Source organism: Ictidomys tridecemlineatus, chromosome 2 (assembly GCF_052094955.1).
Source record: "Ictidomys tridecemlineatus isolate mIctTri1 chromosome 2, mIctTri1.hap1, whole genome shotgun sequence".
Classification (NCBI taxonomy): domain Eukaryota; kingdom Metazoa; phylum Chordata; class Mammalia; order Rodentia; family Sciuridae; genus Ictidomys; species Ictidomys tridecemlineatus.
The window spans coordinates 9,636,398-9,660,041 of NC_135478.1; the positions used below are offsets into that span (position 1 = coordinate 9,636,398).

The window sequence follows — 23,644 nt, forward strand, 5'->3', positions numbered from 1 at the left end:
GGCGCACTCGCCTTCCGCCCCTTCCCTGTTCCGCTTCTTAAAACGGCCAACCTGCCTAGACCTGGGCGCGCCTGCTTCCACCCGGAGGGCGGCCGTAGCCCCTTTAAAAGGCAGAGCCACGGAGGAGCCGTGTCTAAGAGGAACCAATGGGAAAACCCGTTCTGTGTCGGCTCCGCCCACCTGCGGCTGAGGTCAAAAGCTTCCGTCAGTTGATTTGCGACCTCCAGGGAGCTGGAGGCACTGGGTACACTAGGGGCCAACTTCGCTGGTGGGAGCCTTTCGGCCTCACGCCCCCGCTCTTCCAGGTGGCCGTCTTTGCATCGCTCGCCCCTTGCTGATTTCATGGCCCTGAAAGGCGTCTCCCTGCGGTTGCTGAGCCGCTGGCCCCGCCTGCGCGTCCTGCGCACGTGGGGCTCGGCGGCTGTGCACACTGGTCAGTGTCCGGGTGGGATGGGGAAGGAAGAATTGGGGGTTCGGGAGCGTTTCCTATGTAACTTTTACGTTGTGTGTTTGCAGAGAAAGGAGGGAGGACACAGAGTCAACCGGCCACATGTAAGGATCTTTAGTCACACTGTTGTTCTTCGGCCCCTGTCCAGCTGTCTGCCTGCCCCAGGTGGACTCTGCCCCTGAATCCGAGGGCTGCCCAGGAGGGGAGGCAGGGGCATGCTCAGGGTCAAAGGCGCTAAGATTATGGGTGCACTGATCCTTCAGGATCGGAGAATGGTCACTTTTGTCAGTCCTGTTTGCAGCCCACATCCTCAAGGAGCGAGTTAGGGGTGAAGGGGTGGGCCAGGCTGAATCAATTCCCAACCCACTCCAGCCTCTCGTCCTGAGTTTGACTGGCGTGACCCCCTGGTGCTGGAGGAGCAGCTGACAGCAGATGAGATCCTCATCAGGGACACCTTCCGCACCTACTGCCAGGAGCGTCTTATGCCTCGAATCCTGCTGGCCAATCGCAATGAAGGTGCCTAGTGGTCCGGTGGGCACCCTGGGATCCCTTCCTCACTGAAACTCTATCCTCTGCCATTTATACCAGCTCTGCCTGCTCTAGTATCTGGGCTCTTCTGTCTCTGGACCTGTGGCCTGCAGAGGACCACAGCTGGGCCTGAACTCAGACATCTGTCTCTTCACAGTTTTTCATCGGGAGATCGTCAATGAGATGGGGGAGCTGGGTGTTCTGGGACCTACCATCAAAGGTAGGGACAAATTTCTCTCTGTACTTTGTAGCCTTCACTTTGTCCCATAGTCCTTCCTTTCCATGAGCCACAGTTTCTTGATCTAAAATGGGACTGGTTATCCCTCTTTTCGAAAGCAGCTGTGGGATGAGATGAGTAAACCCCCAACTACAGCCAGCTCCCTGCCTGCTTCCTTGGGTGCCCAGATGTAGCATTCTCTCTTGGGTCCCAGAAGTCCCTTGTCCTGGCTGGACTGGGATTTGGCCTTTCTTATCCTACCTGCTCTTCCTCATGCCCCCAGGGTATGGCTGTGCTGGGGTCTCATCTGTGGCCTATGGGCTCTTGGCCCGAGAGTTGGAGCGGGTAGACAGCGGCTACAGGTCCATGATGAGCGTCCAGTCCTCCCTTGTAATGCAACCTATCTATGCCTATGGCAATGAGGAGCAGCGGCAGAAGTACCTGCCCCGGTTGGGTGAGTGGCTATCTGTGGGGCTGGTGGAAGGAAGACAGACCCTGTGATCTGGAATGCAGAAATGTGGCCTACCTCTTTCCCCATCTCAGTGATTGTTCCATCTGGTTGTGGTGGCACACACCTGATAATTCTGGGAGGCTGAGGCAGAAGAAGCCTAAAGTCAAGGCCAATGGGCAACTTAGTGAGACCCTGTCTCAAAAGTAAAAAATCAAAAGGTTAGGGATGTAGCTCAGTGGTAGAGTGCTTGCCTAGCATGTGGGAGGCTCTGGATTCAATTTCTAGTACAGCAAAAGAAAGAAATGGCACCATTGACCACCTGAGTCTCTCTGACAAGGCCCTGGGATCACTTGGATACCAGATCACTCACCAGTCTTGACCATCTCCTCTTAGATCTGTCTTGTCTCCTGATTTGCTTTCTGTGTTCCAAATCCCAGACCACAGTGTAAAGTCTTAACTTTCTAACCATGTCCATGAGACCCCCTGCATGACCCTGCCTCTGCTCACATTTCCACCTAATTTCTGGCCACTCTCTCAATTGCTCCTCCTCAGCCAGGCTCAGCTGCTTGGGATTCTTCAAAGGTACCCCTGGGCCTTTGCCCATCCCATTCCTCTGCCAGGATCTATCTTCCTCACACTCTCCTCCTGTGTAACTTCTCTGTGCCTTCAGGACACTCACCAACTCCTTCCTGATTCCCTGGGGCCCATTCTCCAGCATGGCATTGTGATGATGGCCTGGGAGAACCATTTCTTCTACTACCTGGGAGTGCTGGCAAGGCAGGGCCTGACCCACGTTGGTCAAGGAGCCTGGCTCAGTGGGGAAACTGGTAATTTTTGTTTGAGAGGGTGAATGTTGGCTCAGCAGCCCTGTGACTCTGTTTTGTGCCTGCAGCCAAAGGGGAGCTTCTGGGCTGCTTCGGGCTCACAGAGCCCAACCATGGGAGTGACCCTGGCAGCATGGAGACCAAGGCCCACCATAACCCATCTAACAAGAGCTATATTCTCAGTGGGACCAAGACCTGGTGAGAGGCCTGGGTGTTGGGCAGGCAGGTGGATAGGGCAGGGGGTCAGCAACCAGTCCTCTTACTGACTGTCCTGTCCCTAGGATTACCAATTCCCCTGTGGCTGACCTGTTTGTAGTGTGGGCTCGGTGTGAAGACAACCGCATTCGGGGCTTCCTTCTGGAGAAGGGGATGCGGGGCCTCTCAGCCCCCAAGATTGAAGGCAAGTTCTCGCTGCGGGCTTCTGCCACAGGCATGATCATCATGGATGGTGTGGAGGTGCCAGAGGAGAACCTGCTGCCCAATGTGTCTGGCCTGGCGGTGAGTAGTGGACACTTGGGTAAACTGGTGTCAGGTCACCTTCTGGTTCACCTTTCTCAGGCAAGGATTGAACACACACACTGTCCCTGTGCTTATAGAGCATAAAATGAGGCTCGAACTGACTCACTAACGTGATAATGTCCTTTTTGGCTGACCGTCTTGCTTATCTTGGTTCTGCCCAGGACACCTGCGGGCCTGCACCAGCCTAAGCCTCGCAGTCATGGTCATCTTTCAGTCTCCTTACGCCAGCCTCCTAGGTCTGAGCTCTGAATCCAGGTCCCAGGCTGGGTAGGAGTGCGCAGATCCAGAGTGGGCAGGCACCGGGCCAGGCCTGCTGCACTGGAGCTTTGCTGCCAGGGCCCTGTGTGATTAAATGGCTGCTGGGTCCCTGTCTGGGGTGTCTGGGAGGGAGTTTTCCCCTGCTTCAGAGTTGGTTCTGCACAGGCGCTGAGCCCCAACACCCTCAACCCTACAGGGTGCCTTTGGCTGCCTCAACAATGCCCGATATGGCATCACGTGGGGCGTGCTGGGAGCCGCCGAGTTCTGTCTACACACGGCCCGGCAGTACACCCTGGACAGGTGTGTGTGGCATTTATGCTGTGAGATTCCTGGGGGTGTGAGGGGTCTTGGGATCCATCTTGTACCCAGTGGTGCTTCTCCAGTTCCTGCCCTTCTCTGTGAATTCCTTCTGCGCAGTGAAGGGCTGAGTCCACAGCTGGGCCATGGTGAGCTCCAGGGACAGGTGGGCTTCCTGGTACAGTGGGCCTTGGGATGAGACCAGGGAGTGGGCATCCCTCCAGCTCTTACCTGATCTTACCTGTTCAGGATCCAGTTTGGCGTACCATTGGCCAGGAACCAACTAATTCAGAAGAAGCTGGCAGACATGCTCACTGAGATCACACTGGGCCTCCATGCCTGCCTGCAGCTTGGCCGCTTGAAGGATCAGGACAAGTAGGGGCCTCAAATTGGGGGAGGCAGCTATGGTGGGAGGACTCTGCCCCTCCTGGGGAGAAGGCCCTTTCTCCCTAATAGTTCCAGGGACCCATGCTTCTCTTTCTCTTGGCCTTCATGGACTGGGCCAGGAATGGCCTTGGTCCCTTATTGGGAGCTTGGTGGCTACACTAGGGAGTCCACCCTCCCACTGGCTGGGTTTGCTCAGGGCATCAGTTCTTTGTATCTGTTGCTTGTTACATGTATGTGCCACTTCCAGGGCCACCCCAGAAATGGTCTCCCTGCTAAAGAGGAATAACTGTGGAAAAGCCCTGGATATTGCCCGCCAGGCCCGAGACATGCTTGGGGGGAATGGGATTTCTGATGAGTATCATGTGATCCGGCATGCCATGAACCTGGAGGCTGTGAACACCTATGAAGGTAGGGGCTGGACCCTTGGCTGGGACAGGGGTGGGGTGTCACAGTGGCCTTCTCAGTGTCTTGGGACAATATGTTTCATCCTACTCCAGCTATCAGCAAGTGGCAGTGTGACGGGGGTCAAGTCACAGGCCTCTGTCTCTCATCCAAAGTTGCTCATGTGGCCTGGTGAAAATGAAATGCTCCACACACTCACTGCATGGCATCGAGGTCCCAGCAGGCCCTATGTGGACTTCTGGCCCCTTCTCCCATTGTGCTAAGGAGAAGGGTGTTCCTCAGACTGAGGGACAGCCTCCACAGGCATCCCCAGAGTGAGGGCAGTCCCCGAGGGCTGGGGGTGCAAGGGAGAGAGGGTGAAGCAACATACAGGAATCACCATTCTACTTTATGTTCAGAGATAAAGAAAAGTCATTTGTAGACTGTGATGTTTGCACCTTGCAACTGGATATTGCTCACATTGGGTCCTGGACTCCTGACTCGGTGGGAAGACAGATGTAAAGAAAAGATAATTGAAAACCAAAAAAAAAAAAGGGCTGGGTGTGGTGGCACATGCCTGTAATCCCAGCAGCTCCAGAGGCTGAGGCCGGAGGCTCATAAGTTCGAAGCCAGCCTTAGCAATTTAGTGAGGTGCTAAGCAACTCAGCAAGGCCCTGTCTCTAAACAGAATACCAAAAAGGGCTGGGGATGCGCCTCAGTAGTTGAGTGCCCCTGGACACTAAACCCCAGAACCAATAAATAAACAAACAAATGGAAAAAAAAGCACAGTCCATTGCAAATAGTCCATGTAGAAATAGAGTTCCCCACGCCGAGAAGCTTTTAGACAGAAGAGATGGCATGTGTGGGAGTGAATGTCTTCCCTACTCACCCCCAGGAATAAGGAACCAAGGGGAGGTCCTGCAGCCCCACATATTGTTTCTGTCAGGCAAGGGTGGGGGATCCCACAGTGTGAGGATGACCCTGACGATAAGCAGAGGGACCTGCACAGGGTCTTACACAGCAGAGGGAAGGGTCAGAAGTGGGCTTTGGGAAGTCAACAGTGCGATTCAACTCTGTAAAAGGGAGGCCTAGTCTCTGCCTCTGCCTGCTGAAAGCTGGGGAAGGTCATGTGGGCCACTCTAGGAGGGACAGCCTCAGGCTGGGGGATTAGCCTGGACGAGTGACTGCTTTCTGATATTTGCTTTCCTGTCCCTCCTGGGGATGGGAAAGAGTCGTATTTTCACATAGCCGAAAGGTTCAGCCTCTGTCATGGGAAGCATGGCTGGACTGAAAATCAAATGTTTAATCAACTGGGGTATCATGTGGGGAGCACTAAGGCTGGGCCCATAGCGAGGGCTAAACTTGCTGCATTACTGGATCTAGCACAAGGAACTTGGGTTATCTTTTTATTTTTCTGGCCAAGTTATGTTACAGAACTGTGAAAAACAATCTTCTCTGCATGGCCCAACAATAGCCTCTTGGTGGCTGTCACTAAGATATAAGTGAATCTCCCAGCAGTGGTTAGCATTCATCATCTCTGTAGGTCTGTTCTTCTGGAACTGTGACCTAGGGGGACATGAAAACTAACTTTAAAGGGAAGTCACAGGTTCTAAGACTCCAAGCCCACTCTTTATTAATCTCATCCAGGTACACATGACATTCACGCTCTGATCCTTGGAAGAGCAATCACAGGAATTCAGGCGTTTACAGTTGGCAAGTGAACCCATTTCATTGGAGGACCTGGATGCTCTGAAGCCCCTTCCAGGAGAGATGTTTGGCTGAACCCTGGGACCACTGTGCTGTAGATGGTGGTAAATGGACCCAACTTGTATGATGGGAACTACTGACATACTGATTTTAAATATCAAAGTTTCCCTCTGGAAATCATCCAGAAGTGTTTCTTAAAAAGAAGATGGGATTCTCAGTGTTTCTTGTTCCACTTTTAACTGTGGATGAGGTCAGATTCCATTTACCTTAAGACAGAAGCTTCTCCTAATGGAGTGGAGCAGGGAGGCGGAGGAGAATGACTCTGTAGCAACTTCATCAAGACCAACCTTGAGTTGCCCTGAGCAGACCCCAGACCCCAAGAGGGTGCATCGGGGCTCACTGTGCCTTCCTACCCTCCCATCCCGGAGCAGTGCCTTATTTATGTTGGATACTGGAGCAGAACAAGGGAAAGGAGAATAAAGAGCCTGCATAACTGACCCCACAGTGTTCGGCCATGTTTACTGGTAACTACTGGTAACCACTGCAAAGAAGTTTGGGGAGTTTCTCAGGGGAGAGGGCAACAAAGCTGGGGGCTTTGAATTGTTGGAACAGGGCGGGGACCTTGCACTGGAGTGGCCTGGCCCATTTATGAGTCTGGCCTCTGCTGTAATCAATAAACTTGGATGAGGCACTTCCTAGGCCCCAGGTCATATGCCAGGCTGCAGGGCTCAGCGCTGTGGGTAGAGGGAACATTTGCTGACTGGCAGGATTACACTTTGTCCTTTCTGTAGCCACACAGTGATGAGAAGTGACAGTGGTTTGGTTTCTCAGCTTGGACACACTGTTTTGGGGGCCACAGGGTTCTGTAGGGCGTGTGGCCCTGTTGTTAGGGCTGGGCAGTGGATTCCTGTCCACATTCACTCCCAGTTTAGCCATTACAAGTCCCCTTCCTCAGGACTGCCCCCAGCCCCACCCTGTAAGGATGTTACTCCCACCTCAGGCTGGACGCACAGGTCTTTGTACACGGACTCTACAGTGTGGCAGACTTCTTTGAGCTCTGTTTCCAGATTGCTGATCTTTGCCATTTTCTGGGTGAACTCTTGGAGCCTCTCCTGGATGATCCTGCTGTGGTGGTTGTAAACCTGGTACATTCTCTCCTCTAACTTCTCTGTCAGATCAGTGACCTTTAAGAGAAAAGTGTTCTTAGAAAATCAAACAAGCAGCATACCACAAGAGACTGGCTTCATGCAATGAGCAGGAGGGAGTTTATTGAACCAGCAAGCTGGGGCTCCGTGCCCCCTCAAGAAAGGAGAGCAGGGGCTGGGGATGTGGCTCAAGCGGTAGCGCGCTCGCCTGGCATGCGTGCGGCCCGGGTTCGATCCTCAGCACCACATACCAACAAGGATGTTGTGTCCGCTGAGAACTAAAAAATAAATATTAAAAAAATTCTCTCTCTCTCTCCTCTCTCACTCTCTCTTTAAAAAAAAAAAAAAAAAAAAAAAAGAAAGGAGAGCAGCCCAGAGCCCCGAGCAGAGGTCAAGCAGAGCTTAAGTACACTTTTTGGGGAGGGTGGGGGGCTTTGCATACATCAGAACAAATCATCATGAGGCGCGGGAAAATTGAACAACAACCCTGAGACACAATTAGTACATTCATTGGCGGGAACAGATTGGACGGAGGTTGATTGGTCACTCCTAAGCGGGGTACACATTCAAACTGATTGGTTTTAGGGCCTAAAGGACTACGTGACAAACTACACAGAATCCAAGGTTATTAGACAACCAGTGGAAACAGTGGAGATATTTACTGGGCAGTTCCAGTATTGTCCTAACAGCTACAGGGATTACAGGTTCTGGGGGTAGCAGAGGAATTTTAACAATACCTGATCTTCTACTTTTTAACCCAGGCCTTGCAGTTTAGAAACTTTACAATGCCCGGTCTTTTACACTTTAACTCGGGCTTTGCGGCTTAGAGTCAGCTTAGAAATTTTACCCTTACAGTTCTAAGTGAGTCTTTTAGAATTCTGCAATTTATTAAAATGGTACAAAGAATTCCAGTGATAGAAGTAAAATTGCCTACATATTAAATTTTTCATTTTTTAAAACAAAATGCTAAAGTACAGATAACAGCTGAGGTAACAGCTCAGTGGTCGAGCACTTGCCTAGCACTCAGGAGCCTTGGGTTCCATCTCTACCACTGCAAACAAGAGTAGGTACGGTCAGCCCTTCGCACCTGCTGGTTCCACATCCAGGGATTCACTCCATGGATCAAAAATATTTGAACAAGGGGCTGAGGCCATAGCTCAGTGGTATAGCACTTGCCTAGCATGCATGAGGCACTGGGTTCAATCCTCAGCACTGCATAAAAATAAACAAATAAAATAAAGCCATTCTCTCCATCTACAACGACAAAAAATTTTAAAATATTTGAACAATTACATCTGTACTGAACATGTACAGACTTTTTCTTGTCATTATTCCCTAAACATTAGAGTATAACAACTCTTTACATGGCATTTACATTGTATTCAATATTAACAGTCATCTAGGGATGATGTGAAGTTGATAGGGGGATGTGTGCAGGTTCTATAAAATTGTTCCACTATTTGAAATAAGAGACTTGAACATCCATACATTTTGGTATATTTGGGGGTCCTGGAATAAATTCTACTGTAGATACCAAAGAATGACTAGATGGAATTTTTTTTAAGAGAAAGAGAGAGAGAGAGAGAATTTTTTTTTTAAGAGAGAGTGAGAGAGGGGGGAGAGAGAGAGAGAGAGAGAGAGAGAGAGAGAGAGAGAGAGAGAGAGAGAATTTTTTAATATTTATTTTTTAGTTCTCGGCGGATACAACATCTTTGTTGGTATGTGGTGCTGAGGATTGAACCCAGGTCGCAAGCATACCAGGCGAGCGCGCTACCGCTTGAGCCACATCCCCAGCCCGAGAGAGAGAATTTTAATATTTGTTTTTACTTTTCGGCGGACACAACATCTTTGTTGTATGTGATGTTGAGGATCAAACTCGGGCCGCACGCATGCCAGGTGAGTGCGCTACCGCTTGAGCCACATCCCCATCCCGACTAGATGGAATTTGAAAATAAAAAGGTTTGACTTAGGGACCCCAGAGCACTCTGCAAGTTCATGGGCTCTGCCTACTGTAATTCTCAAGAGGCACAACCATTAATGTCAGACCTGAGCATAACATCAAGCTGTGTCAGACATAAACCCCAGGAGTGTTGGGGGAACCTCTGTCCTGTCACAAACCACTGACAACTTCCAGAGCACACAGGTGTGATAAGCTATCAAAGGTTCCTATTATGAGCTATTAATGGTTCCTACTCCTGCTGCTGTTCACATTTGTGTGAGGTGAGAGGCTGGGTTTGGCAGATGAACCTGGTTCCCTCACTAGGGCAAATCATTTTTACTTTTTCTTTTCTATTTTTGGTGATGCTGGGGATTGAGCCCAGGGTATTGCGCATGCTAGGTAAGAGTTCTACCAACTAAGCCTTTTATTTTCTTTTAAATTTTTTTCTTAATTTGATGGTGCTGAGGATCAAACCTAGGGCCTCATGTATGCTAGGTAGGTGCTCTACTACTGAGCCACACCCCCAGCCCAAATCACTTATTTATTGGGGTACCAGGGATTGAACCCAGGCATATTTGGCCTCTGAGCCACATCTCCAGCTCTATTTTGTATTTTTTTCTTTTTTTTGAGAGGGTATCGGGGATTGAACTCAGGCCACTGAGTCACATCCCCAGCCCTATTTTTTTTTTAAAGAGAGAGAGAGAGAGAGAGAGGAGAGAGAGAGAGAGAGAGAATTTTTAAAATATTTTTTAGTTTTTGGCAGACACAACATCTTTGTATGTGGTGCTGAGGATTGAACCCGGGCCGCACGCATGCCAGGCGAGCGTGCTACCGCTTGAGCCACATCCCCAGCCCCCCAGCCCTATTTTGCATTTCATTTAGAGACAGGGTCTTACTGAGCTGTTTAGCACCTCACCATTGCTAAGGCTGGCTTTGAACTCATGATCCTCCTGTCTCAGCCTCCCAGATGCTGGGATTACAGGCGTGTGCCACTGCACCCAGCTCAGATGATTTATTTTTGAACCTTACTTTTCTCATCTGAAATGGGTCCCATCTCTTGAGTGTTGTAATAGTAGAATGAGATACTGTGTGTGAATTGCCTAGCACAGTACCTAGAATGTAACAGAGCCCAGCTAAGGTGCCTTCCCTCCCCTTTTATGTGAGGAACACCCCCAGTCCCATTATGGAAAGTTTGTCACCTTGATCTTGAGGCTGTCCCTGAAGTTGGTCATGAGTGCATGATCCTTTTGCCTGCTCTCGTTGATGTTTTCGATCAATTCCTGGGCTCTTTTCTTCAAGATATCAATGCTTGACTCCAGAGAGGAGAAGTAGGGTACTGGCTTCCCTTCCAGCGCGGGCAGCTGGCGGTTGGCACTGGAGGTGGAGACACACAAGGGCCAGAAACCTGACTTCATGTAGTGCAGGAAACTGAGATCAGACCCAGACTCTCTCCCAAGAGTGGCTGATCTGGTCTGGGGATGTAACTCAGTGGTACAGTGTGAGCTTAGCATGCATGAAGCCTCAGAACTGGAGGGATAAAAGACAGATTTATCTGAATGAGCTCTACAGTGGGAAAAGTCCTAAGGTGGTTGACCCTGTAAGGCATTCCTGGCAATTTCCCTAAGTTATTTCATTCATGCCCTGAAGAATGGAGTTGGCATCCCATTTAATAATTAAGAAAACAGACCCAGAGGTGTAAACTAAGTATGTCCAAGGTTCCAAGACAGGATCTGTTGCTGTTGTTTTATTACACCAACTGCCCGCCCCCCAGTTCTATGTGGATTGAAAGCAGAGCTAGTGTTCTATCACTGGCTGTGTCCTCAGCCCCTTTTTTTAAAATTTCATTTTAAGCTGGGCAGGTGATGCATGCCTGTGATCCCAGCAGCTCAGGAGGCTGAGGCAGGAGGATCTCAAGTTCAAAGCCAGCCTCAGCAAAAGGGAGATGCTAAGCAACTCAGTGAGACCTTGTCTCTAAATAAAACCCAAATTAGAGCTGGGGATGTGATTCTGTGTCAAGTGCCCCTGAGTTCAAACCCCAGAACTCCCCCCACCAAGAATAGTTATAATTAAGCCAGGCCTGGTGGTGCACACCTGGTGGCGCTAGACCCTGACTCAAAATAAAAAAATAAGAAGGGCTAGGGATATGATTCAGTGGTTAAGCACCTCTGAATTCAATCCCTGGTAGCAGGTCTGGGTATTGTGGTGCATGTCTGTAATCCCAGCTGCTTAGAAGTCCAAGGCAGGAGGATTACAAGTTTGAGGCCTGTTTCAGCAATTTATTGAGATCCTGAATCAAAATAAAATAAATGAAAGGGCTGGGGATGTAGTTAGGTGGTAGAATGTTCCTGAGTTCAATCTCCAGTATCACACAACACACAGAAGTTATATTTAGCCCTCAACACAAGGGTTTGTAAAAAAAAAAAAAAATAGAAGTTATATTTATGGTGGGATGTGGCTGAGTGGTAGAGCACTTGTCTAGCAGATGGGAGACACTGGAGTCCATTCCCAGAGACACACACACACACACACACACACACACACACACAAAGTGTGTATGTACAAATTTCTTATTATTTTTTTGGTACTGGGGATTGAACCACAAGACTGCTTTACTACTGAGCTACATCCCAGGCCCTTAGCTTAAGCACTTCCCACCTGCCAGGTGCCACACTAAGCTACATGCCTTGTCTTTCTGCATCCTCACCACCACTCTGGGGTTGGTCCACTCATGATTGTTACCTTACAGCCAAGGACAGCAGAGAACACGAGGGGAAACAACCAGCACTCTACATGCGCTATGTTGCCAAGCTAGGATGTTCCACAGGTTAGGTGCACTCTGTGCATTTCCTTCTTTTCCTTTCCTTTCCCTTTTTTTTTTGGTGCTGGGGATGGAACCCAGGGCCTCTCCAATATTAACTCTAGCTCTACCTCTAGCCCTCAATGCATTTTTAAAAATATATTTTTTAGTTGTAGGTGGATACAGTAACCTTTACTTTATTTTTATGTGGTGCTGAGGATCGAACCCAGTGCCTCAGCCGTGCTAGATGAGCGCTCTACCATGAGCCACAACCCCAGCCCCACCTCAATGCTTTTTTAAAAAAAATATTTATTTTTTAGGTGTAGTTGGGTTCAATGCTCTATTTTTTTTTTTTTTTTTGTAATGTGGTACTGAGGATCAAACCCAGGGCCTTGGACTGACAATATTTTCAATTTACAGTGGGCTTATTACAACATAACCCCATTGTAAATAGAAGAGTATCTGTACTTAGGAAAATACATCTTCATTTTTGGATGTTCTCCATAAACTTTTTCTTGGTTTTCAGTCTCCTGCCTGCCTAAATTCCACATTTTAGCTCAGAATACAACACTGTGGAACCTTGATGATCCAGAGCCTGGGTGGTTATTTGCATGCAAATCCCAGACCCAGGCTTTGACTGTGACTTTGTCCTCATGTGTCCCTTGCCAGATTGTTTCTTGCCTCTTTTTCTTTGTACTTGCTCCCTGACTTGACCTCTGAGACCTACCTAGACCCCAATGTTTGACCTGCTTAAAAGTTGTCTATGTGCTACATGTGGTAGCACATGTAGCTTGGAAGGCTGAGGCAGGAGGATTACAAATTTGATGCCAGCCTCAGCAAATTAGGCCCTAAGCAACTTAGTGAGATCCTGACTCAAAATAAACAAATTAGAGCACCTCTGGGTTTAATCCCCAATAAATAAATAAATAAATAAATAAATAAATAAATAGGGCTGGGGATGTAGCTCATTGGTCAAGTACCCCTGGGTTCAGTCTCCAGTAAAAAAAAAAAAAAAAGAAAAAAAGAAAAATCCATGACCCCCTGCAAATCTATATTGCCGCTTCTATTTGTCACTCCTCATGCCTGTAAATCCCAGAGGACTGTGCCCTGTTTCCATCCATGCTTCTAGCACCCAGTGCTCCACTTTCTGTTGGCAGGAATGAAGGAGCCGGCCCTCCCCATTTTTCCCTCCCCTGGCTTCAGGCAACGCAAGCTCATCCTCCTTCAAGGCAAGACAAAATTGCCAATGAATTCACCAAGCTAGGAAAGTGCTTCCAATAATTCAAGAGTCTATAGCAAAGTTGGCTATAGAAAAACACACAGTAAAGCAGCGCCTTCTGTGCCTTTTTTAAAGACATTTTGGACGGGATGGGGATGTGGCTCAAGCGGTAGCGCGCTCACCTGGCATGCGTGTGGCCCGGGTTCGATCCTCAGCACCACATACAAACAAAGATGTTGTGTCCGCCGAGAACTAAAATTAAATATTAAAAAAAAAGTTCTCTCTCTCTCTCTTTAAAAAAAAAAAAAAAAAGACATTTTGGACTGGGACAAAAATTTACTGAGGAGTTCCTGACCTTAGAGCCCACAGTTACTTTTCTTTCCCAGGGGTAAGCAAAAGAGACTCATTCAGAGCCAGGACAGGCATTTCAACATTTTGATGTTGTGTTATCTGGATTCATGTGGAGATTAGAGTGGATGGCTTTTAAGAGAACAGCTGAAAAAAAAAAAAGAAAAAAAAAAGAGAACAGCTGGCAGGCAGTGGAACACACCTGTAATCCAAGTGGCTTGGAAGGGTAAGATAGGAGGATCATGAGTTCAAAGCCAGCCTCAGCAACTTAGTGAGGCCCTAAGCGACTCAGTGAGCTCCTGTATTATTTATCTAAAAATAAAATACAAAAAAGGGTTGGGGATGTACCTCAGTGGTTAAGTGCCCCTGGGTTCAATTCTCAGTACCAAAAAAAAAAAAAAAAAAAAAAATGGCCATGCTTTGCAGGATGAAAATGGAGCAGAGGACTTGAGAGAACCTGGTCTTGGGCTTCCTGGCGACCTCCAGTACTGCTGCCTTCCTGGGCAACACCCTGAACCTCTTGGCAGCAGCTGAAATATTTCCCTACTATTCCCATCCTGCCTGGGCCTCTGCTCTCTTCCCTTCATGCCCTCTTGAACACCCTCGTTCCAACCCTTGCTGGGTAATGAGGCCTGCATGGCTCCTCCCTGTAGCCTGTCCAGCTCATCTCCCACTCGCCCCTCCACAGTGAACAGCCTGTCATTCTCCAAAGGTAGGCTTGTAGCCTGGTGTGCCTGGGCAGTCCCTTTTCCCACCAAAGACTTGCTCCTCTATAAAGTTCTCCTGGGCTTGACTTAAGTGCATAGTGCCTATAGTGTCACTCAGCCTCTGCTGGACTCCTGGAGGGCTGGGCCATGTCTCAATCAGGTCTTAAGGATCTCATGGGAGGAATAATAAATCTCAGGATCTCATGGGTTGAATAAATGAATGGCTTTCAATACCAGCCACACTTTGGTGACCCACCCAGTTTACCATTCCCAGCTGATGCCTCTCTCCTGAGCTCCTGATGATGTACATGTTCACCTTGCCACAGGCTTCTTCTCCACAGGGCTGTCCCCAGGCATCTCAGACTCCAACTTTGCCTGGAGTCTGGCTTCTCTCTTCCTCCACATCCTTGAAACACTCTCATTTCCACCACCCGAATCTCCCCACAATTATCACCCTTTGCATATCATTTCTCATCTGAGCCCTAGTGACCTTCACAACTGCAATTCCATCTCCTAATCCTACCTGACAGCCTAAGGTGGTCTCCTAGCAGCCATAGGTCAAGTCTAAATTCCTTCACACAGCAGATGAGGCTTTCCAGCATCTGGGCCTGCACCCTCATTCCAGCCTTACAGTTTTCTGCTGCCCACTACATCTCTGGCAATCTGGAACCTTCCACAATTTCGCCAAATCCATCACCCTTTTCCTGGATGACTTTCCCTTTCTGCTTCCTTCACACAGAAGTGACATTTGGAACTTCCCTTCCTGCACTCCACTGCTCTTGGTCACAACGCTATCATAGCTTAGGTACATTGGTCCTCCTTAGTGCACATACCAGCTGGAGGGCACAGCCTTCATCCTGCTTGTCTTTGCTTTCCAGGCCCCCAAAGCCTTCCTAAATGTCTGCTGGATACCTAAGTGAATGAGCCACTGACAGAGGTGGTTCTGATATTCCTGTTTGCAGGCCTCCTTGCACCCCTAGTTTGCCTTGTCTCAACCTCTCCTGGATTGCTCAAGAGTTTAAGGACCTCAGGTTAAAATTAATGATACCGCCAGGTGTTTCTTTTCCTGTAATTGTTCACAGCCTGCCTGAGCTGCTAACAGTTTCGAGATGCTCCTTTCTAAGGCTCAAGGGATGAAGCTGGAACTGGTTTTCATGGCAGCTCTGCAAATGGTGAAAAATCACTTGAATTCAACTAATTCAAATTTTGTGTGGGACAAAGGCCTGCATCAGATGTCTGCCGAGAGCTTCTTTATTTTTCCAACCTCTCCTTTGGGGATTTAGTCCTTTCTATTTCATTTTTCTTAATACTCAGCAGCTGCATATTAATCAGGATGCTAATGAATCATAGGCTTCCCTGGGCCTGCATTCACCAATTAGCTTTAATAAACAAAATGCACGGTGTCCTCTCCACTGGCTTCCCCAGTTCCTGGGCCTGCTTCTGCTGCCCAACCCTGGACAGAGGCCAGGGAATGGAAGTGAGCCCAACACAGCACGCCTGGTGTGTATGGCCTGCTCAGGGGTTGGTGGTGGGGTAGGGGCTGTAAACACATCGCTGTGCTCATCTATTATGTCTGTCCTTCTAAGGAGTCCCTAATTCGGCTTCGAGGATTAGGACATAGTTCCCAGGCAGGGCCCAGGCTGGCAGGGGGCCCAGGAAATGGGTCGAAGTGAAGAGACCATCTGTTCGCTCCAGGTAAAGCTGTGATTGGCAGGCTTGTGAGCCAGAGCCGCCCGCTGGTGGGGCCCTCCCTCCGTGGCCTCTAACAGATATACAAGTAAACAATCCGCCAGCCACTTATGACCACCGCGGGCGGCAGTCCCAGGAGGAGAGGCAAGCTAATCAAACATTCAAGGAGGAACACAACAGAATCTCTGGCGCTTGGGCAAAGCGATGTTTTGCTGAGGTACTTGCCAGGAAGGGGGAAGGTTTGAATCGAAGCTGATGAGCCAGTTCCTCACCCTCTTCTTTTCTCTCCCAAAATGTGTTAACATTTTAATCATGTTGCTGAGTATCTGCTGCTGGATCTATTAACTGGCCTCTGCATTGATTTTAATCCATCTGGTTTCTGGCCCAAAGCTCTTGTGTGCTCCTTGAGGTCTCTAAATGATTTGCAATTGTCTGCATCTCTTCACCACACAGATTTTGGTCTTAACATGCATATTTGTGGTAAGATTAACAAACAGATGACTTCAACCATTTCTTTCCTTTCTCTGGTCTCTGACAGCACACACCTAGAAAGCATTCCACCATGTGGTCTGCTTTCCAACCAAGGAATGGGGGAAGCTGGCTTTGTTTGGAGTCTTCCAGGTCCTGTTCTGAGCCTCTTCTCACCCTGTTCCCGTGAGCTCATTCATTTCACAGCTGCCACTGCAATAATGACTCCCATAGCCTCACATCCAGCCCCTGCCCCACCCTGAGTTCTGGGTCAGATAATCCAACCGTCATTTCTTACCTGGGCTGGATACATTCACGTGGATGTTCTTGGCCACCTTAAACACCTCAAAAACAAACAATGAACAAAGGGAAACACAGAACTCTGTTCTTGCCTCCTCAGAGAAGCCAGTACCTTCGGGGAAACCATGACAAGCCAGAAAGCAGTCAGAAGTAATGCACTGAGCCACTGGCTGTGCGGGTGGGTGGAGGGGAACCCTGATTTGTAGTTTTGTTGTTGTTGTTTCTGGTACTGAGGATTGGACTCAGCTCCCACTCTATCATTGAGCCACATCCCCAGCCCTTTTTATTTTTTGAGACAGGGTCTCACTAGATTGCCCAGCTTGGCCTTAAAATTGTCATCCTCCTGCCTCAGCCTCCTGAGTTGCTGGGATTACAGGCGTGCACCACCATGCCCATCTGATTTGTAGTGTTTGTCAGCCACCACAGCCAATTTCAAGCTCCCAACATGAAGTCACTACATGCTAACTTGGGAAGACAGCTGGAGCTGGTGGCAACACAATGTGGCCAGAGGCATCCTCACTCAACCCTTTCCTCTTGCCTTATCCTCTGCCCAGTTAGATGCTACCCCTGCCAGAGCCTCCAACCTGATCTCCTCACATCCATTTATACCGGCTCCCAGCTCTCCACAAAGCAGCTTTTTTTACACCAGGAACCTGAGTATGTCTCTTCTTTGACCCAGCAGGTCTCCTCATCCCTTGGTATCCGGTATCTTAGTTTTACACCCCTCAGATACCAAATCTGGGAACACTCAAGTCCTTTCTATAAATGGCATAGTATTTGCACAAAACCTACAAAATCCTCCAGTAGGCTTGAAATAATCTCTAGAATACCTGAAATACCTAATGCAAATAATTGTTATGATGTATTGTTTAGAGAAAAATGATAAGAAAAAAATGTCTGTACCTGTTCAGTACAGATGAAATTTATTCCCCTAATAGTCTCCATTCTTGGTGATTGAATTTGAAGACACAGAACTGCCAATATGGAACTTGAGGATACAGAAGGCCAGCTGTATATGTGTACTCAAAAGAAATTAAAACATCCATCCCCCAAAATATTTTTTTAAAATAAAATAAAAATAAGGACTGGGGATGTACTCAGTGGTAGAAACCCCTGAGTTCAATTCCTCATACTTTGCGGGGGGGGGGGGGGGGGGAGGATAAATGAAATCCTTTAGTTTTGGGTTCTTTTTTGGTACCAGGATTTATCTCCGGGGCACCCAACCACTGATCCACATCCCCAGCCCTATTTTGTATTTTATTTAGAGACAGAGTCTCACTGAGTTGCTTAGTGCCTCACCGTTGCTGAGGCTGGCTTTGTACTCTCAATCCTCCTGTCTCAGCCTTCCAAGCTACTGGGATTACAGGTGTGTGCTAAGTCAAGACAGACACAGGGCTGGGAGATGTAGCTGGGGATGTAGCGGAGTGGCAGAGCACTTGCTTAACATGTCTGAGGTCCTGGATTCAATGTCCAGTACCACTGCCCCCAAAAGGCAGTCACAAAGGACCACAAGTACATGATTCCGTTTATATGAAATGTCCAGAACAGGCAACTCTACAGACACAGAAAGCAGATGAGTAGTTACAGGCTGGGGTAGGTGCAGGGATTAAGGGTTAAAGCTAAGGAATATGAGATTTATTTTTTTGGAACAATAAAAATGTTTTAAAGGTAACTTATGATTGTATAGCTCTATGAATATACTAAAAACAATTAAATTGTATACTTCAAGTAGGTAAATTGTATGGCATGTGACTTATATCTCAATAGTGCTGTTATAGGTTGAGCATCCCTAATCTAAAAATCCAATTTCATATGCTCTAAAATCTAAAATTTTGGGAATGCCTACATAACACTCAAAAAGTTTCAAGTAGGGCTATACAAGGCCCTGAATTTCATTCCTACCACTGCTAAATAAATAAATAAATAAATAAATAAATAAAAATAAATTTATTATTTTTTTTTTCCAGAATTTGGACTGTTTTGGATTTCCAGATTAGATGACCTTGGGTTTGAAGTTGACTTCTTAGCTAAAACATCAAAAGCATAATCCATGAAAGAAAAAGCTGATAAATTGTATTTCATTAAAATTGAAAACTTCAGGGGCTGGTATTGTACCTCAGTGGTAGAGCGCTTGCCTAGCACAGGTGAAAAATTACATAAATAAAAATTTAAAAAAATTAGGGACTGGGGATATAGCTCAGTTGGTAGAGTACTTGCCTCACATACACAGGGGCCCTGGGTTCAATCCCCAGCACCACACACACACACACACACACACAAAAAAAAAAAAAGATCTGGGAGCCGAATCTGGGCTGAGCTGGTAGTGTTGAGTTCTTTTTTGGAAGCTTTATTCGTGATTGCTAAAATATGGAAGCAATCAAGTTGTCCTTCAATAGGTGAATTGACAAACCAGGGTACATCTATGAAAGAGAATATTATTCAGCACTACAAAGAAATAAGTTATCAAGCCACAAAAAAAAATGCATACTACTAAGAGAAAGAAACTAATTTTTCTAAGAGAGTAGGAATTCTGATTTTTTTCACTATTATATTCCAAGCATACAGAAATGTATCTGTCTGTTCAAGCCAGATAAATTGTATTTCAATAAATACTTTTTAAAAAAAATGTTACTTGTCAATGGACCTTTATTATTTATTTATTTATTTGTGGTGCTGAGAATCAAACTCAGTGCCTCAAACATGCTAGGCAAGTGCTGTACCACTAAGCCACAACCCAGCCCTCAATAAATATGTGATGAATTAATAAAAGTGCAGGAAAAAAACATTTTTTAGCCATCACTGACATCTCTCCTTCTCTCACCCCGCATCTCATCTATTAGCAATTTCTGTCAGTTCTGATTTCTTATAAATATATCCAGAATCTGATCAGTTACTACTGTCATAGATCTACTCAGGGCCAAGTCACAGTCATCTTATGCCTAGATCATTCCAATTGCTTCCTCATGGGTTCCCCTGCCTCCACAATCTATTCTCTACACAGCAGCCAGAGGGAGCCTTTTAATACTTTAGTCCAACAGAGGACAAACTGCTAAAAAGGACTACACAGTAAATCTTTTCAACTTTATAGCCTATGCAGTCTCTGTTGGAAAAGCTCAACTCTGCAGGAAGCAGCCACAGACAACAAGTAAAGGAACAAGCATGGTTATATTTCAGTATAACTCTTCTATCGAGCTGGGGCTGGGGCTCAGTGACAGAGCATTTGCCTAGCATGTGTGAGGCACTGGGTTGGATCCTTAGCACCACAAAAAAATAAACAAAAAATATTTTTTTAAAAACTTTACTATCAATAGTCTACTGACTCCTGCTGTAGTCACAGGGTGTCATTCCTCTACTCTAAACCATCACAAAGGCAGTTAACATCCAAAGTCTGCATATGACCACCTCCCTCTTGATTCATGCTATTCCAGCACAGTTCTCCTTCTGTGCCTTTCCAGTGACTGTTCTCTGCCTGGAGCAGTTTCTTCCCTACCCATAAGTTCACTTGTCTCCTCCTCCATGAAAACTTTCTTGACCATCTGATCTACACTGGCCACAATCACTGGCTCCCCATTTACCCCTCATACTCTGACTGCGATAGAGTAAGCCCTCCTATATCCACAGGTTTGCATCCATGGATTCAAACAATCACAGATTAAAAATATTCAGAATGGGGACTGGGGATGTAGCACTTGCCTAGCATATGTGACAATGCCCTGGCTTTGGTACCCAGTACCATAAAAAGAAAAAGTGTGGGAGACCAACCTTACACATGACTGAGTCACACTCCCCGGCTGGGTGCTGAGGCACTCAGTCACAGAAATGTGGCAGAGCTTTCCCTACCCTTCTTGAGTCCAAGGGTCCCTGTCTCGTGCATGGGTATGTCTTGCTACAGCCCCATGGATGAAGCTATGCTCACCTGTTCCTTTGTAATATAACCCCTTGCCCTGTTTAGGATAGAATCTTCCATGGAAGTCCCCTTGTGTGTATCCCCTTCTCTTACTGTGCCCTTGGGTGTGGCCAACCCAGGTGTCTGTCAACCTGCTGACAGTGGACATCATGAAGATTGACTCAGCCCCCTGAAACCTGACCCCTTGCCTCATTTAAATAATTTCTCCTCAATAAAAGGGGTCAGCGCTTGCTCTTGCTCTCTCTCTTCCTGCAGACCCTTAAGGTCAGAGGAGCTGTCACAGCGACCCCAAACAAAAAGATATTTATGTCTCTTTTGTGGTTATTTTGTGCAGCCCCAGTCAGCCTAGTTTTACTGGAGTGACCTCTGAGCCTTTTAGTCACAAGAACAGAAACCAAGCAAAAAAGGAAATAAATTCAAAATAGCACAAGAGGGCCAGGAATAAGCTCAGTTGGTAGAGTGTTTGCCTCATGCACAAAGCCCTGGGTTTGATCCCCAGCACCACAAAAAAATTTTTATACATATTTTGAATATCAAAAAAAGTAAAGGGGGCTGGGGATGTGGCTCAAGCGGTAGCGCGTTCGCCTGGCATGCTTGCGGCCCGGGTTCGATCCTCAGCACCACATACCAACAAAGATGTTGTGTCTGCCGAGAACTGAAAAATAAATATTAAAATTCTCTCTCTCTCTCTCTCTCCTCTATCACTCTCTCTTAAAAAAAATAATAACGCTATTTCTTTAAAAAATATATTAAAAATTTCTCTCTCTCTCTCTTTAAAAAAAATTTTAAAAAAGTAAAAATATTTAAAATTCATCTCTGATGAATATGTAGATCTTTTCCCTTGCTATTATTACCTAAACAATACAATACACTATGACAACTATTTACATAGCATCTAAATTCTATAGGCAGATCTCATTTCATTGGACTTCCCTTTATTGGGCCTCAAAGAAATTGTGTGTCTATGGTTTTTTTTTTTTTTTTTTTAGGTACTGGGATTGAACTCAGGGACACTCAACCACTGAGCCACATCCCCAGCCCATTTTTATAAACAAATTTTATTTAGAGACAGGGTTTCAATGAGTTGCTTAGGCTGGCTTTTAACTTGTGATCCTCCTGCCTCAGCCTCTCAAGCCGCTGGGATTACAGGCATGAGCCACAGTGCCTTGCACGATTAAGGTTGTTTTTCTTTTTTCTTTTTTTTTTGGTGTGTGTGTGTGGTGCTGAGGATTGAACCCTTTGCATGCGAGTCAAGCACTCTACCACCTGAGCTATATCCCCAGCCCATATCTATTTATTTTTTTAAGTGGTGCTGAGGATCGAATCCAGTGCTTCACAGTGAAACAAGGGCTCTACCACTGAGCTATACCCCAAGTATTTTTAATTAAAGTATGCAAGTTATCTTTTTCTGCCACGATGTCATTGCACACTTTTTAGGCTACAGTGTCATACAAATCTAACTGATTTGTCATACAAATCTAACTGATGCACTGTAAATAAAAAAATTAGTGTGACTATTGCAATATCCATGTTACTGCAGTGGTCTAGAACCAAAACCTGCACTATCTCCAGGGGGTCCCTGCGTTAGGTATTATAAGTCCCTAGAGATGACCTAAAGTCAAGGGAAGTGTGAGTAGGTTCTACTCAAACATACCGTTCCACGAAGGACTTGGGCACGTGCAGCTTTGGGTACCTGAGGGGGCATCCTGAACAAACCCGAGGATGCCCAGGAGAGGGATGCATAGTGGGGACTTTCTGTCTCCTCCTCTAGGGGGTCAGCTCATTCTGCGTCCCCAGCTCCCAGAACTGTGCCTGGCACATGGAGGATGTCCCCTCCACCTGTGGAACAAGAGCACCAGGACAAACACCGGAGGAACGGGTGACCCGAAGGACCGCTGGGCGGGTCTCCTCACCTAGCTGACCCTCCACCAGCTTCCTCTTCGCCGTGCTCCTGGCCTTGCTGGTGCTCCCCCATCGCCTGCGGCTCCTGGTCCTTGAACTCTACGTGGGGCATGTCCACCTGCGGGCACAGCCGGCGCCTGAGAGGCCGCGGGCGTCTGGGCGTCGGGCGTCGTGTCCCTCGCCTCGACCCTGGGCACCTCCGAGTGTGCAAGGTGGGGACCCGCGGAAGAGACGGGCAGAGCGGGGTGGGTGCCGCGGGTACGGAGCAGCGGGGAGGGGGCCGTGGGGGGTCGGGGACCCGGCGGGGAGACCTGGAGGGGCCGGGGTGAGGGCACAGGCTCTGGGAGGGGCGCCGTGGGGCCTGGGCTGCCAAATGGCTTGTGTGTCGGCTCCAGTCCTTCCAGGAAGGAGAAGAGGTAGGAAAAGGAGAAGAAGAAAAGAAACAGGGGCAGAGCACGGGTGTCTGGGCCTCTTTCTACCCTGCTGCTGCCGCGCGCCATGCGCCTAAGTCTGTCCTGGCCAAGGCTGTCTGCACGTCAGTCACCGTCCCTTCGTCAGTCAGTCACGGCCTGGCCGGTCAGTGGGGAATAGGCGCCGGGCCGGGCGAGAGGCGACCCCGATGGTAGGAAAGGAGTGGCCGGGATCAGTTCTGCTGGGGAAGCCCGGGATCGCGGCCGTTCCTTGCCCGTCCGCCCTCCGCCCGCGCGAAGGAAAACAGTTCTGCCTACTCCTGGTCGCTCCATCCTTTTCCCGCCTTTAGGTTCCCGCTTTCTGCGCACGCGCTGGCCCCGCCCCCGGCACGCCCCAGCGCACGTGCAGAAGCTCACCCTCCAGGCCCCGCCCCCACCGAGAACCTGCGCACGCAGCCAGTGTGACTGGCCGTTAAGTGGCGGTTGAGCTGTCCGGGAGTTGCGCACGCAGCTGGAGCCGCTGGCGGGGTAAGGTTAAGTTTTTAGCACCTAGGTCTGCGCATGCGGGAAACTCCAGTGAGCCTCGTGCAGCCCGGGTTGTGGGGGGCAGTGTACGTGGTGTTCATTCTGTACGGCTCGTTTCGTCCGTTCTACTTGGAGAAAACTTTCCAATAAAGGATTCCGGCCCTTGACGTCCCTTGATTATGACCATGCCTCCCTATTATCCTCGGTGTGAAAGTTTATGCAGCCAGGTTTGGTGGCGCACACTTGTAACCTCAGCTACTCGGAGGCTCAT

At 48.0% G+C, this 23,644-nt stretch overlaps 2 protein-coding genes across 4 annotated transcripts; one reads left to right on the forward strand and one right to left on the reverse strand.

Annotated features, from left to right (window-relative positions):
* Positions 1 to 183: 183 nt before the first annotated feature.
* Positions 184 to 6,514, forward strand: Gcdh (glutaryl-CoA dehydrogenase). Its single transcript, XM_005336212.5, has 11 exons — positions 184 to 433; positions 517 to 552; positions 821 to 964; positions 1,134 to 1,196; positions 1,477 to 1,647; positions 2,537 to 2,666; positions 2,750 to 2,966; positions 3,442 to 3,545; positions 3,792 to 3,917; positions 4,177 to 4,337; positions 5,958 to 6,514. Exons 1-11 carry the CDS (start codon positions 343 to 345, stop codon positions 6,029 to 6,031), a joined length of 1,317 nt encoding a protein of 438 aa, XP_005336269.1. The 5' UTR covers positions 184 to 342; the 3' UTR covers positions 6,032 to 6,514.
* On the reverse strand, positions 5,704 to 23,234 carry Syce2 (synaptonemal complex central element protein 2). 3 transcript variants are annotated; one of them, XM_040290383.2, is made up of 5 exons: positions 22,918 to 23,193; positions 22,450 to 22,556; positions 10,301 to 10,475; positions 7,013 to 7,201; positions 5,704 to 5,876 (listed from the first exon to the last, which is right to left on the reverse strand). In XM_040290383.2, the coding sequence occupies exons 1-5, from the start codon at positions 22,936 to 22,938 to the stop codon at positions 5,832 to 5,834; spliced, it is 537 nt and encodes a 178-aa protein (XP_040146317.2). In that variant the 5' UTR covers positions 22,939 to 23,193; the 3' UTR covers positions 5,704 to 5,831. The 3 variants fall into 3 exon arrangements, with proteins under 3 accessions (XP_040146317.2, XP_005336348.3, XP_077893083.1); XM_005336291.5 differs by lacking the exon at positions 5,704 to 5,876 and having other exon boundaries at positions 5,958 to 7,201; positions 23,167 to 23,234; XM_078036957.1 differs by lacking the exon at positions 5,704 to 5,876 and having other exon boundaries at positions 5,958 to 7,201.
* Positions 23,235 to 23,644: the final 410 nt, after the last annotated feature.